The sequence below is a fragment of the Myxocyprinus asiaticus genome, chromosome 41 (genome assembly GCF_019703515.2).
Source record: "Myxocyprinus asiaticus isolate MX2 ecotype Aquarium Trade chromosome 41, UBuf_Myxa_2, whole genome shotgun sequence".
NCBI classification, from domain to species: domain Eukaryota; kingdom Metazoa; phylum Chordata; class Actinopteri; order Cypriniformes; family Catostomidae; genus Myxocyprinus; species Myxocyprinus asiaticus.
The window spans coordinates 21573947-21589530 of NC_059384.1; the positions used below are offsets into that span (position 1 = coordinate 21573947).

The 15584-nt window shown below is 37.7% G+C and overlaps 1 protein-coding gene across 1 annotated transcript in view; it reads right to left on the minus strand.

Annotated features, from left to right (window-relative positions):
• Positions 1-15584, minus strand: part of LOC127432138 (transient receptor potential cation channel subfamily A member 1-like) — a 47609-nt gene that overhangs the window by 14334 nt on the left and 17691 nt on the right. Inside the window, exons 8-20 of the mRNA XM_051682975.1 lie at positions 14968-15113; positions 12543-12679; positions 9537-9585; positions 9238-9337; positions 8971-9071; positions 8595-8764; positions 5974-6138; positions 4315-4429; positions 3501-3667; positions 1535-1625; positions 1160-1219; positions 940-1038; positions 515-585 (exon numbers count right to left, since the gene is read on the minus strand). Of these exons, the coding sequence (XP_051538935.1) occupies positions 515-585; positions 940-1038; positions 1160-1219; positions 1535-1625; positions 3501-3667; positions 4315-4429; positions 5974-6138; positions 8595-8764; positions 8971-9071; positions 9238-9337; positions 9537-9585; positions 12543-12679; positions 14968-15113 (1471 nt within the window). The remainder of the gene's footprint in view (positions 1-514; positions 586-939; positions 1039-1159; positions 1220-1534; positions 1626-3500; positions 3668-4314; positions 4430-5973; positions 6139-8594; positions 8765-8970; positions 9072-9237; positions 9338-9536; positions 9586-12542; positions 12680-14967; positions 15114-15584) is intronic.

A 15584-nucleotide genomic window follows, 5' to 3' on the forward strand; every position in this document is an offset into this window, starting at 1 on the left:
TGCTGCAATCAAGAACGATATGTCGATAAATAACTCTTGTTTGTGTGTTCCTCATCTCTAGATTATTTAGATCAACATCAATGCTGATAAAAAACATGGATAAATGAGCATTGTTGAAAGCATCTTTGTAGAAATGAACAATCTTGATTAGATTGTCTGACTGACGGCCTATTACGTAAGGGTTATTTTGGCTCATGAAACTCACCTGTGATTGGCAGGTTGGTCGCTCAATCAGCCCAAAGTAACAAAAAGCAAAGAATACTGTATGCAAATCCAATATTTGGACTCGGTATGGGTTTAGCTTGGAAAAGTGTGGGGGACAAAAATCACCTTTTTAAGGGCTGCTACGCCCTTGAGTGATATGAATTGCAGTGACTTATAATTTCACAATATAGCCCATGATGATTAGCATGCCTCATTTAAAGTTTGCAATAACATGGCTAATTACTGTATGACTTGGACTAGTGAAAGTAGGCTCTATATAAAACAGTTCAGTAGTCCCTCATTAACATACCACTTCATCTCCAGGTATTTTTGGCTCACGGGGTGAGTGAGAAGATCCAGTCGGTTGTACTTCACCATAGCCTAGTGAGACACAAGGATCATGATGATTCAATCACACACCATTTTAGGAAATTAAATTAATGAGACTTTGTAGAAGTCTTTAAGAATATTTTAAAGAAATACAGTATAACAGCAGTATTTAAATGTAAAATAAGCAGTTGCTAATATACAGTATAAGACAAATGAGCTGCATGGGCTTGTGTGTGGATTTGGAATCTCCTCCACATATTTGCTCATAAAAATTCTCTCTCTTTCATATTGTACATTAAAACATTGCTTTTTACATTAGTGAACATTCGCACCGGCCTCTGTGGTTTCAGAATATAAATGCCTTGAAGGAACATACGTAAACTAGTAACATTTAAAGGGACTTACATTCAGAGCTCCCAGTGGTTGGAAGTTCATTGCTTTGTCTGTTTTAGCATACTTCTTCAACTGTATGGGAGCCTGAAGCCAATGGAAATCATAATTGATCTGTCGAAACCATTGAACATTTAACTTTAGTTAAGAACATATTTAATGAACCTCATTACAGCTAATGCAACTTTTTCAAAAATTTTCTTAGGTTATTATTAAACATTTGTGCATAGCTTACATGGTACTCTGGACTGTTGGCATCATGGTCTGACTCTTGCATACACTGGTCCAAAAGATGCTGTTTAGGAGAGAGAGGTTTAAAGGATCAGTCATCATTTACTCACCCCCATGTTGTTTCAAACCCACATGACTTTCTTTCTTCTGGGAAGCACAGAAAGAGAAGTTAGGCAGAATGTTAGCCTCAGTCACCATTCACTTTCATTGCATCTTTTGTCCATACAGAGAAAGTGGATGGTGACTGATACTAACATTCTGATATAAAGTCAAAGAGGCTTGGAAAAATATGAAGGTGAGTAAATGAAGACAGAACATCAAATCATCTAATCAATCGTGGCTGATAGATTTTCATAAGGTAGGAATGTATTAGACAGACCTTAAAAGACTCTGGGAGGAACTCTATGATGTCCATCACAACACAGCGGGATGTTGAACAAGCTTTAAATGACTTTATTGCCTCGGCACACCTGCAGTGAATTAATATAGTTTTGTCCACTGGAAAACTCAGAGGAGAGAAACAGTATAGGTTTAAAAAATAAAATAAAAATCAAATTCATAGTGTCTTGTAAAGGTAGACCTTTAACAAGTCCCCCTCAATGATCAGGTATGGCCAAATTGTCACCACGTTGTCTAAGAAAATGATCTCACAATGTAGTGTTATCACCCATAGATTAAAACTATAACATGGTAAGACCTGTGACTTGTTGGTTACAACTTGAGGGCAGTAAATCATTTTGTAATAATTGTAATTTTTGTGCAAGCATGCGCTAAGTCTAGGCGCAAGTGGGTTTGGCAATATTGCGTGCGCAAAGCGCTAATGGGCTGGGCCAAGAGGAATTTCATTCTGAGGATCTTCTCTGGTTATTCCACCATCTGCTTCCTATTATAAAGTCCATTCCCTGTCAACCACTAGCAATATAAACAAAGAAAGCACATTACAGATACATCAGTGATGAAAAGTAATTATAATTATATTAATCTTTTCTTTGAGACAGCACAAAAAGAAAGACAAGATGACTGAAACAGGCAAATTGCTAGCAATACAGACACAGTGTTTGTCTTGTACTGTGTGAACTTAAAAAACATGTATCTTATCTTAAAAAATCGTATAAAAATGTGGCCATTTAAAGCCTTTATTCAGAAAATGATTGCATTATGCGTCTTTACCATTGTAAAGGACCAAAGAGGACCATTATATTTCTGTCCTCAACACCCTTCCAAAAATGGTTTGGTCCCCACTAATGTTCAAGACATGGTTACGGCCTTGCCTTTAACTGTGCCTCTAGTGACACCAAACAGAATAGCAAAAATAATTGTTTTCAAACAGGTTTCCCGAACACTCAACGTTAATACTTTCTCCTATTTCACTGTAAAATCCAGTTAACTATCAGAAAGTAATTTGTGGGACATTATTTTTTTTCTGAAAAGTGTAAACACTGTGGCTCTGTGGCACAAACATTGCTCTGTTTTTTTTTTTTTTTTTGAGTGTCACAACCAGCCTGAACATGAAAACATTTGCTCAACCAATGGCGGGAGTTTGGTGGGGGGAATTTTCTTGAAACCTGTTTGAAAAAATTTCATTATTTTCCTGTTTGATGATGCTAGTGGCCCTGAAATTACACACTTTTCTTTTTTCTTTTTTATCCTACATTTGAAATGAAGTTTTCTGTTTCTATTTTAATTTCTAAGCACTCAAACTGAATCTTAAAAATTTTAATGTGTTCTTTAATGTATTATGGTTAAAACTTACATCTCCATGTTAATATTTTGTAATGCCTTTCCTAGCAAGTGTTTGGGGTAAGTGTGTACCAGCAAAGCAAAGGCACTATAAGCTTTATGTAAACATTAAAGGTAGTCATGACCTGGATAGCTCAGTAAGTAAAGACGCTGATTACCACACCTGGAGTTGCAAGTTTGAATCCAGGGTGTGCTGAGTGACTCCAGTCAGGCTTCCTAAGCAACCAATTGGCCCGGTTGCTACGGTGGGTAGAGTCAAGTTGGGGTAACCCCCTTGTGGTTGCTATAATGTGGTTCTCACTCTAGGAGGGGTACGTGGTGAGTTGTGCGTGGATTCCGCGGAGAATAGCGTGAGCCTCCACACGCGCTAGGTCTCCGTGGTAACGCGCTCAACAAGCCATGTGATAAGATGTATGGATTGACTGTCTCAGATGCAGAGGCTACTGAGATTTGTCCTCCACCACCTGGATTGAGGCGGGTCACTATGCCCCCACAAGGACCTAGAGCGCATTGGGAATTGGGCATGCCAAATTGGGGATAAAAAGGGGAGAAACCCCCCCCAAAAAAATTAAAGGTAGTCATCTTGAATTTGGATGCCTTCTTACCTCTCACTTTCGATGGTGGCATTCACTACATCTTTTTTCTCGCTGCGCACAGCCTCATGCAGGAAAGAGCAGTCAGCGTTGTTAAGAGTGATATCAGCTCCTCTTTCCAATAACAGGAGAACAGCACCTACATAGCCTGCCTGTGCAGCTATGTGAAGAGCTGTGTTCTGTTAAAGCATATGCCGTGTGAAAGTTAAATTGCAGCTTAGTTCGTATTCATCGAAAATTGTTTCCATCATCTTTTGTCCTTTGCTTCCATGTTTAAATTACACTACAGTTTCAAAACAATTTTAGATTTTATCCTTTAGGTGTATAGACAATCAGCTTTATAAAATTGTAGTCATTAAAGGTGATGTGTGTATGTTTTTTTTAAAATACTAAAGTAATTCATTTGTAGATTTATTCCCTAAAATAGTATAAAACTGTGGCTCTATAGCGCCACCAAAACATTGCTCTGTTTGTCTGAGTGGCAAAAACAGCCCGACATAGCAACACTGGTTCAACCAATGGTGTAAGTTTTGGGGCGGCACCCTATCTGTTTTTTTTACCAATGGCAGATGGCAGTGTTTGGAAAAACTGTTTGAAAACAGTGATTATTTTTGTAATTTCATTTGGTGACTCAAACACAGAAATTACACACTTCACCTTTAACTATATCTTTAGTCATTGACAAATGTGAATTTGTATTTTGTTGTATGGTCTTTTGGATATTATTTTAATCTTTTTTTGTTTTTGTTTCATGGCTTAGTGATTTTATTCCTTGTAGTGATTGTCTTCCTTAGTCCATGCAGTTTAGTATTTTGATACTGCCTACCCCATCCTCATTTGTTCCATCCAACAGTTTAACATTGGCTGCCAGCAGGATTTCCATCGTCTGTGTGTATCCCTCAGCCGCAGCATGATGTAAACAGGACCAGCCTTTGTAATCACTAAAGATTAAAACAGACCTCATGACAGAATGTCCAGCCAAACTCACAATGTAACCAACTGCTTTTTACCAAGTTAAATCTTGGCAATATCATAATGAATTTGAGCTTTGGAGTTTTTGCAACATAATCATATGAAGCAAACTATGTTATTTCCTCTCTGTCATCAATTAGGTGTTTTCTTAGTATCTTTTTTTTTTTTTTTTTTTTTTTTTTCTTATTTTTATTAGTAGATTGTAGTGGACCAAACCAGATCTAACTGTGAATTCACAGTACAAAGTAGAAAAGAAAAGGGTAGAAAGTTCTTTAGTTGAAATCGGTCTGAGCTTACTGAAATTCGAACCACTGCCCCCAGTGGCCGCAGCTGGAACTGTTGTTGAACGTATGGGCACATAGTGAAATGTCCTCAGAGTGGCGCCAAAAGTGAGTTGTAAAACGAGTTCCATTTTCAGTTGCAAATGATGTAATACAATGAAGGAATATATATTTAGGAATACAGGAATGCATATTTTATTGACACTACACACTAACCCATACCCCAACCACAGTGTTGGGTGTAATGCATTACTAAGTAATGAATTACTGTAATTAAATTACTTTTTCAAGGGAAAAAGTAAAGTAAGGGATTACTCTTAATTTTTCAGTAATTTAATTACAGTTACTTCTGATGTAATTGTGTTAAATACTGTATAGACCATAGAACAATTCTATATAAAACAATAGTGAATTTAAAATCGAAATTTAACGTCTAATGTTAAAATGTATAATGTAAAATGTTTTACAGTTTAATGCAGCCCCCTTAATTTCTTTGGCCAGATCATGAATAATTTATTTGATTTTATATGATTTATTTGAAAGAATTAAAAGAACAATTTCATGTCTATCCTTGTATTTTTCATCTGGTTGAGGTTGATAAGGGTTTTAGAAAGTAATTAGTAATAAGTAATGCAATTACTTTTCAGACAGAGTAATTAGTACAGTAATCTAATTACACTGTAGAAGATGTTAATAGTTAGTAATTAATTACTTTTTTAGAGTAACTTAGCCAACACTGCCCAACCATAAACCTAACCGTCAGTGTAGTAAAATGTAATCTTAGAGGGAGAAGCAACCTCCAACTCGCTCTCATCATTGACTATGTGAATGTGATTACTTTCTGGTTTCTGTGGGACCAGAACCCTTGTCGCTGAGGCTGCTCAACACGCAATCAGTAGTGTCATATGAAAAGGTAAACAAATTTGAATTTATGCAAAAATATCTGATGGTAGATGGTGCTTCCTCAGCAGAATGGTATCAATTTCAGGGTACAGGAACATTTGGTAGCTACATATCAATTTTACCGTGTGATCATGTTGAACTTATTTATTTTTCAAAAGGAAGCTTGACTGTAGTTGAACTAAATACATTATAGCTTGTATGAATAGCTTCAACACTGTTACTAAGTTGGGACTGATTTTAGTTGAATGAATAATTAAAAACTGCTTTATAACTATTTAATGATTATTGTGGAAACAATGCAGTTTGCTGTTTTGAATGGTATGGTGGACCTTTGAAAGAGGGCTCCCCTCCTGAGTAGCAGATCCACGACTTTAGTGTGTCCTCCTCTTGAAGCAAGATGGAGGGGCGTCAGACCCTTTTCATCCCCCTCGTTCAACATCCTGGAGTCTGAGAGGGTCTCCAGCAGCCTGTTGCATGTGTTTATACGCCCATATCTGACAGAGAAATTGGGGAAAACACACTTTAATATTGACAGATTCAGCAGGAACTGATTTTGAAGAGTTTGAAGAAGAGGGCAGTGGCTCTCAACTGGTTGGTTTTGCTTCAGGGCTCTGGTTTAACTTTTGAAAAAGTGACAACCCAACAAAGTACCAAAATTACTTATCATACAAAAGTAAACAAGGTAACACTTTACAATAAGGTTCATTTGTCAACATTATTTAACAACATTAGTTAACATGAACTAACAGTGAACTATATTTTTACAGCATTTATTAATCTTGGTTCATTTTAATTTCAACATATAGTAATATATTTTTTAAATCAAAAGTTGTCCATTGTCCAAATATATCGTTCATTGTTAGTTCATGATACCTAATGCACTAACTAATGATAATGAATGAAACCTTTAAAGTGATACCATAAACTAAATGTCCTTAAAATCGAATATTGAAACTTATATTAGATATGGATTTTTCCATGAACTGCACAGGCCCAACAATTTGCAAGAATGTTAGCATGACATAGGCTGAATAGGAATATGTATTGTTGTATACAAGCCTAACACATGGAACAAACACCGGGCCAAACACTGTATTACACTGCTAAATCTGAGGAATGTGCAGCCAATCAGTGCCCAAAGTGCAGCTCTACGCGCTACGACCCTGCGTCTTATCCAATTTTCTTGAGAGCATTAATTCTAAGTGCAATTTTAGTGCCAGCACAAGTGGGTGTGGGTGGGAGTGTTTGCACTATCTGTGGGTGTATACACGCAAACTGTGGGTGTAGTGTATGTAAAAGAAGTGGCGCAAAGCGCAATTTGCTAATTTCCTGAGAAAATTTCAAAAGCAGGTCTGTTTGCAGCACAAAGTCCAAACTCGGTGCGTGCATTTGCAGTTTGTAGATTCCACCAGCAGGTGGTAATAAAGTTCAAGTACAAATTCTGAAAATATAGTGGAACATCAAATTATGTCCTTAAAGATCACTGTTGTAGCCATTTTATTAAGCGAATATTTATTTGATTTGTGTTTAACAATCTTTAGGTCATGGTTTATTTTTCACTTATTATAATGTTTGTTTTTACAATTGTATATATGATCTAATTTATATTGGTATTTTTCCACCTGTTGATGCAGAGTGACTTATAAGTCACTGCAAAAGGGGCCGGTGGAAGAAGTTGGAGAGAGTAAAATGTTTGGATTTGGTATGATTGTTTTTTAACAGTTCATTATTTTGATTATATTTTCGTTTCGTTTGAAGTGTAAATTGAATTTAGAATTGTTTTTGTTTGTTTAATGTTTTATTTTTTCAATAAATGATCTTCATTTTTCAAAATCGACCGATTGAAGTGAAGTGCGTTCTGATACAATCACTGTTAATGCTAGCCATGATTTGTGTGTCAGTAGATGAAAATAATTAATAATACTTACATTCTCTATAATATAACAGAGTGTAAATCCAAATCCTGACAACAAACACATTTTCCATGCATATAAAAGGAGCGTGTCACTGTCCTAGAATTATTCCTGACATTTAAAAGGGTTAATGCACAAAAGAACGTAAGTCCAAGTCTATTCTTCTAATTCATTGCATACAGACCATTTATACTACCAACTTCTTACGAATGTGCTTACTTTGTTTATATCGCTGGTGCTTGACAGGGAATGGATTTTATAATAGGACGCAGATGGTGGAATAACCAGAGAAGATCCTCAGAATAAAATTCCTCTTGGCCCAGCCCATTAGCGCTTTGAGCACGTAATATTGCCAAACCCACTTGCGCCTAGACTTAGCACATGCTTGTGCAAAAATACCAAAACTTCATGGCCATGCCTATTGACTTTGCATGAATGACTTATGGCATAGTGCTGCGCTTAGTGCTAGCACTCTTAAAATAGGGCCCACTAATTCACAGCAAAAATCACATTGTGGTTGGCACAATTCATGTTTATACTGGTTGTAAGTGAAACCATCACTTTCATCCATGCTGGCATCTGCCAAATTTGGGTAGTAAATGCTTGATTTTATTAACAGACATTGATGTTAGCAAAAATAAATAAATAATCGGAAGTATTTCTCCGTGCTTTTAAAAGCTGATAAGCCGTTTGCTATTCTAAACATGCATAATTGTATGGCTAGTTGTTTCGTATTATTTGCATATACTATTGCTTTTTTCTGCTGTCCGTAACCCTATCAGAACAGACCAACAACCCATTTCTGTGTCGCAACCCACCAATTGAGAACCACTGGGTTAGGGAATGTATATTCAGCATTCGCTTGTTTAAATGCCTGCAAAATTCACAGAAATGGTCATAAATACTTTTTATGTGCTATTGTAGGTCAAAAATTGTTACTCACATAATGTGTCATATACTGTATAAGAAAATAAGCACACAGGCTGTTAAAAGATCTAATGTTGACATCACGCTGACTGTGTTAAAAATGTTCTCACTCTGCAGCAAAGTGAAGGGCTGATTTCTTCTCTCTCGACTTTTGACCCAAGCAGATATTGAGACCCAGCATGTTTTTGACAGAGTCGTGGATGCCAAGCTTGCAGGCGTAGTGCAGAGGAGTGCAGCCCTCCACATCCTCATCAGACAACATCTCCTTCACGGCAGTACTCTGGAGGAGGCAACAGGCTCTTATAACTAAATACAGTACATACACATACGTACTTTCAAAATGGTACATTATGTAATCTGCAATAACACAGGGTCACTGTACTGGCATCCAATCGCTTAGACATTCTTTAAAAAATAACTTGGTCAGAGAAGAGTTGTGCTCTGAATTTGACAAACGGCACGGGATGTTTTGACATGTTTGCACACCTGTAAGATTGCGTCAGGCAGATTTTTCAGCCCTTTTGGTTGGAGAGTTGCAAAATGGAGAAAGTTGCGCCCCATTTTGTCTTTGATTTTGAAATCAGCACCTTAAACAATGCAATAAATTGTTAAATACACATACACAATGTGCATGCAAATGATATGGGAGCTGAAATGTGAAGACAATGCAAAATATAAGGAATGTAGTAAAATTAGACTCTCTAACAGAGGTATTATGTCATATCTTGAAATCTTAATCAGATAGTGTATTACCTTTCGACAGTAAAAATACCACTGTTTTCCAAGCACCGCAGCTTGAAGCTTGCAGCAGAGGGGACAGTCCCTTACAGTCAACACAGTCAACTTCTGCTCCCTTTTTCAAGACAAATGAAACCCAATGAAGTGAATAATGGGGCTGGCTGTATTAATGGACATACTGTATGATAAGTTAATGAGATATTGGGTTGTATAATCAAATTTTTAATTAACTTTCTGATTCTCAGGGTGGATATACACTAGAATTTGGATGTTTCAGCCATTCACAAAAGAGAAACCCTTTTAAACACATTTACCTTTGAAACAAGATATTCTGCCAGCTCAACATGACCAAACAATGTGGCCCTATTAAAAAGAGAAAGTGAAGCAAAACCATTGTTAATCACTGACACATGGAAATCAATTAAATATTATGGCAAAATAGGATTTCCATCAGGAACGCTCTCCAACACAAAAAGTTAGACTGGTTTAATAAATAGTTAACTATATTCTGCGGAATATGGTGCTTTCTTGTACCATGAATTAATTATGAGTGAGAAATCCACTGAAGTTCAGATTTCCTCTCAGGACAGACCTAGTATGCCTGGTTGCCAAGTATGTTCATATTATGTTTTTATACACAGAGTGTACTTAGCACTGTATCTTCCAGTTAATAATTAAAAGGATATTACTTTCAGTAAACCTTGCACACTGTCTATGGTTAATGTCTATGGAGTTTCTGTAAATGCTTCAGGTCTTCATACTGATTATACATAAGCATGAATCATATTTGACAGCTACGGAAGAGGGCAAGATTTTCAGTGAATTACAATTTAAATTTCAGTCTGTTCCTCTCACAAAGCTATTATATGGGTTCAAAATGACTTGGAATATACACTATATTGCCAAAAGTATTCGCTCATCTGCCTTTAGACGCATATGAACTTAAGTGACATCCCATTCTTAATCCATAGGGTTTAATATGACGTCAGCCCACCCTTTGCAGCTATAACAGCTTCAACTCTTCTGGGAAGGCTTTCCACAAGGTTTAGGAGTGTGTTTATGGGAAATTTTGACCATTCTTCCAGAAGCGCATTTGTGAGGTCAGACACTGATGTTGGACGAGAAGGCCTGGCTCGCAGTCTTCGCTCTAATTCATCCCAAAGGTGCTCTATCGGGTTGAGGTCAGGACTCTGTGCAGGCCAGTCAAGCTCTTCCACACCAAACTCACTCATCCATGTCTTTATGGACCTTGCTTTGTGCACTGGTGCGCAGTCATGTTGGAACAGGAAGGGGCCATCCCCAAACTGTTCCCACAAAGTTGGGAGCATGGAATTGTCCAAAATCTGTTGGTATGCTGAAGCATTCAGAGTTCCTTTCACTGGAACTAAGGGGCCAAGCCCAGCTCCTGAAAAACAACCCCACACCATAATCCCCCCTCCACCAAACTTCACAGTTGGCACAATGCAGTCAGACAAGTACCGTTCTCCTGGCAACCGCCAAACCCAGACTCGTCCATCAGATTGCCAGAGTGAGAAGCGTGATTCGTCACTCCAGAGAACGTGACTCCACTGCTCTAGAGTCCAGTGGCGGCGTGCTTTACACCACTGCATCCGAAGCTTTGCATTGCACTTGGTGATGTATGGCTTGGATGCAGCTGCTCGGCCATGGAAACCCATTCCATGAAGCTCTCTACGCACTGTTCTTGAGCTAATCTGAAGGCCACATGAACTTTGGAGGTCTGTAGAGATTGACTCTGCAGAAAGTTGGCGACCTCTGCGCACTACGCGCCTCAGCATCCGCTGACCTCGCTCTGTCATTTTATGTGGCCTACCACTTCGTGGCTGAGTTGCTGTCATTCCCAATCGCTTCCACTTTGTTATAATACCACTGACAGTTGACTGTGGAATATTTAGTAGCGAGGAAATTTCACGACTGGACTTGTTGCACAGGTGGCATCCTATCACAGTACCACGCTGGAATTCACTGAGCTCCTGAGAGCGGCCCATTCTTTCACAAATGTTTGTAGAAGCATTCTGCATGCCTAGGTGCTTCATTTTATACACCTGTGGCCATGGAAGTGATTGGAACACCTGAATTCAGTTATTTGGATGGGTGAGCAAATACTTTTGGCAATATAGTGTAGCACACAAGTTGTATGGACTACTTTTATGGTGCTTTTTGGAGTTTGACAACCCCTGGTCACTGTATGCTTTCATTATATGGAAAAGAGCACCAAGAACATTCTTCATATGTCTCCTTTTGTGTTCAGTCGAAGAGAGAAATTCATACAGATTTGGATCAACATGAGGGGCTACATGTTGTCAGAATTTTATTTTTGGGAGAATTAACAATTTAAGCAAAGGTGTTCAAATTTTAAAGACATTATTTCAAGTTTGGTTAAAGGGATAGTTCACCCAAAAATGAAAATGGTCTCATAATTTACTCACCCTTATGCCATCTCGGATGTGTATGACACAAATGGAGATTATTAGAAGACTATTTCAGCTCTTTAGGTCCATACAATACAAGTGAATGGGTGCCAATATTTTGAAGCTCCAATAAGCACATAAGTCAGCATAAAAGTAATCCATATGCCTCCAGTGGTTTAATCAATGTCTTCAGAAGCGATATGATAGGCGTGGGTGAGAAACAGATCAATATTTAAGTAAATTCTTACTTTAAATTCTCCTCCCTGCTCAGTCAACCTCCACTTTAACTTTCAATTTCACATTCTTCTTCTTGTGTTTTTAGTGATTTACATTCTTCATGCATACGCCCGAAGAATTTCTAGCAACAATGGACTTAAATATTGATTTGTTTCTCACCCACACCTATCATATCACTTCTGAAGATTTGGCTTTAACCACTGGAGTCTTAGGGATTACTTTTATGCTGCCTTTATGTGCTGGAGCGTCAACATTTTGGCACCCATTCACTTGCATTGTAAGGACCTACAGAGTTGAAATATTCTTCTAAAAACCTTAATTTGTCTTCTGCAGAAGAAAGAAAGTCATGCACATCTGGGATGGCATGAGGGTGAGTAAAGGATGAGAGAATTTTCCTTTTTGGGTGAACTATCCATTTAATGCATTGCAGAAATGCACGCTCCTGATATACAATTATATGTTGAATATCAGCAACACCTCAAATACTGTATGAGTTATGGGGTATAGTATGCCTTTTCCTGCATCTACACATCCATATTTGCAACCTTAAAATTAACTTTTCCCTTTTATTCAATTAGCTCTGAGATTAAATTAAAAGCTAGATCATGTCAGATTGTCAACTGGGCCGCAATATGACATCACACAGGCACTGACCTATGTAAGGGGGTCTGGTTGGCTCCATCTCTGATGTTGATAATGTCCTCCACTTTGTTATAAGAGGAAAGCATTATTTTGACAGCCTCTACGGCACCCTGAGTGCAGGCAAAGTGGAGAGCCGTGGATTTGTCACACTGCAAAACAATGAAGCCACACACACACAGAGAAACTGAGATGGAAACCAGCTATTAGCTGGATATAAGTAGAAGAGACAGGATCAGGTAATGCAAGAGGGAGACAATCTTTCAGCTGCTTTGTAACACAAACCATTAATGAGAGCACTCCCTGAATTGCTGTGGCAATGGACGGAACAGCCAAGCTCAGTAATAGATGCAAGCGACTGCAATTTGTATCAATTTAACTATCTGATGCTATTATTGAATGCATCAAACCTGCTGCTGTGGACTAAGGAGGACTAATGGAGGAGTGCGAGTGTGTTTGTATTTGTAAGGTGGAAGAGTTACAATGGAATCGAGAGTCAGGAAATCAAGCAGTTTATTTTATTCACTGCAATTGTTATTTTCCTAAGGGAATGTGTTTGAAGGAAAGGCTCAGCCATATGATGTATATGTACTGTATGCAACACTGTATGTGCCATCTCCTGCAGTGTGGGATGCTACACTTCATCTAAAACTATTTTTTATCTGATTTAATTATTATACAAGCAGTTATTATTTTATTTATTTATTTATTTATTTATTTTTGTCTCATTAATTGACCGATTATGTGGAACATTTGTATTTAACAAAAATTCATTTATCACTGCTAAAAAGCTCAAAGGTGATTCAAAATGGTGAAAAACTTAAAAGAAAGGGTGAACCGTTACAGCACCTAAAATATACTCTTTTACTGTAGGTAAAGTTTAACTAGAAATCTTGATGTTGGAGATAAAAAATGTTTATGGACATGTTATTTGTCAACTACCCAAATAATGAATCATTCTGTGTAAATACTGTAACCAGCATTCCCTGGTTGGTTTGTGGTGCGTCCCAAAAGCAGATTGGCTAGTTAAGACTAGTTACGAATAGACTAGAGATTAATGTCATACCTCGGTCAATTTAGGGTCATCAAGTCCAGTTTGTCAGTAAATGAGTGTCTTACGTGTTATATGAGTCATTTAATCAATAGATTTGTTCATAGATGAGACAAAATTGTGGAAATGTGATGAACAGTGTAAAATATGTATTCACATACTGTACATATGCCACATTCCAGACAAAGTCTGAGGTTGGATTACCAGAGTTTAAATTTCCCACTTAAGACCTCAATGCATTTCCAGACGATCACACGTCATGGTCACATGTACACATGTTTAAGGGGTCATGACATGCTTTTTTTAATTATGATTTTAACATGTTCCTTGAAGTTCAATTCTAATATCAGTAAAGTTTTTTGCACAAAAAAAAAAAAACAAAAGTAATATATTTGTAAAACATGATAATCTTCCACCCTCATTCAGAACCTGTCGGAAACACTCGGTTTTGCTGCTGCCTCTCCTTTAAGACTTGACAGTAAACGCCCACTGTTATGATTAGCTCTCTGCTCTTGACTAATCTGCTCTCTTCTTGCAATCTCACTGCTCACCACTACTGGGCAGACTATGGAAGTGATTAAAGGTAAAGTCTAGATTAAAGGCATTGATTAAAGATGAAAGGCATTGATGTGCTGTTGTGGAGGCAGTCAGATGCAAATGTCTACCACAGTGTGACATAACAATGTGGCGGAAGTAGAGAACGAGTCGTTTTGGCAGCTTTGGTTTCAACGAATGCTCTTTTTGCAGTGAGGGGACGTTTTGAGTTCTGAAACTTACAGAATGTTTTTATAGTACAATGTCAAAAGATCAAAGAAAATTTCTGATGTCATGACCCCTTTAAATATAATTTTATGCACATGTCTTCCAGATGCTAGCTAGCTGGCTGTTTAGTAACTATTTAACAACGAAAATAGATGAAAACAGATGTCTGACTTTGAGCGGTGTTCTAGTCATTATTTTCAAGTAGGAGGTGGGAAAATTCTGAGTTCCGAGTTGTCTGGAACACACCAGTAGATCATGCTAAATAACAAACCACATCCACAGTATGTGGTATGTTCCAAGGTGTAAAAAAACTGTAAAACTAATAAGACAAGTACAAGCAGACACTAAGCAAGTATCGCTCACGTTTATTTACAGTGGAGGATGACTTACGACTAGCTGTGTCAGGTATGGAACCACTGATTGCCACGATGTGCTCTAAGAAACAGGCTCAACTGTCACACTGAATACGGTAAGCTAGTGTCTATATATTTTAGGAATACGTGCAGCATGCCTAACTGTATGTCCTGAAAGGTTGAAAACCCCTGTTGTTAATACCATATTATTATTCATTAATTCATTATACTGTATTAATCATATATTTACTATAGCTCTTGATGCAGCGTTTACCTGTTGCTGATCCACTTTTGCTCCTTTAATGATGCAAAGTTTGATCATCTCTGTATTCCCTCCACGTACAGCCAAATGGAGGGGACTGCATTTGGTCTTATCCAAATAATTAATGTGCACTAAGGTGGAAATACCCATCTCCTCTCCTTTATGGGGATGAGAAAGAGAAGGAGTGAGACAAATAGTTCAGCTTCTGTCCCTCTTTCATAAACAGTTTATAAAGACGTATGGAGGAGTAGACCCTCATGATTCAATAATTCCTTCACATCACTCCCCTCAACTGAAATGGAAGCACGACTGGTTTGTTTAGGTACTATGCCACACATTTGCAAATAAATCCCATAATGCTAGATGTTGTCGTCATGTGAAACATTTTAATCTGTCTATCTGATTTGACAATTCGGCTCTTTTGCATTTAAAATCCATTAAAGCAGCTGCAAATTTAGGACTGTAAAGTAAATGAAAATTGTGGCATTTGTCTATCAGCCTAAAGGAGCAGTCTGAAAAATCTGCAAATATTTATGTCTGGAAACATAATTCCAGAACAGAGACCACCAATGTATCTTTAGAGTCTGTCTAAACAACATCGTGAATGAGTTGAGAGGGTGCGTCATGGT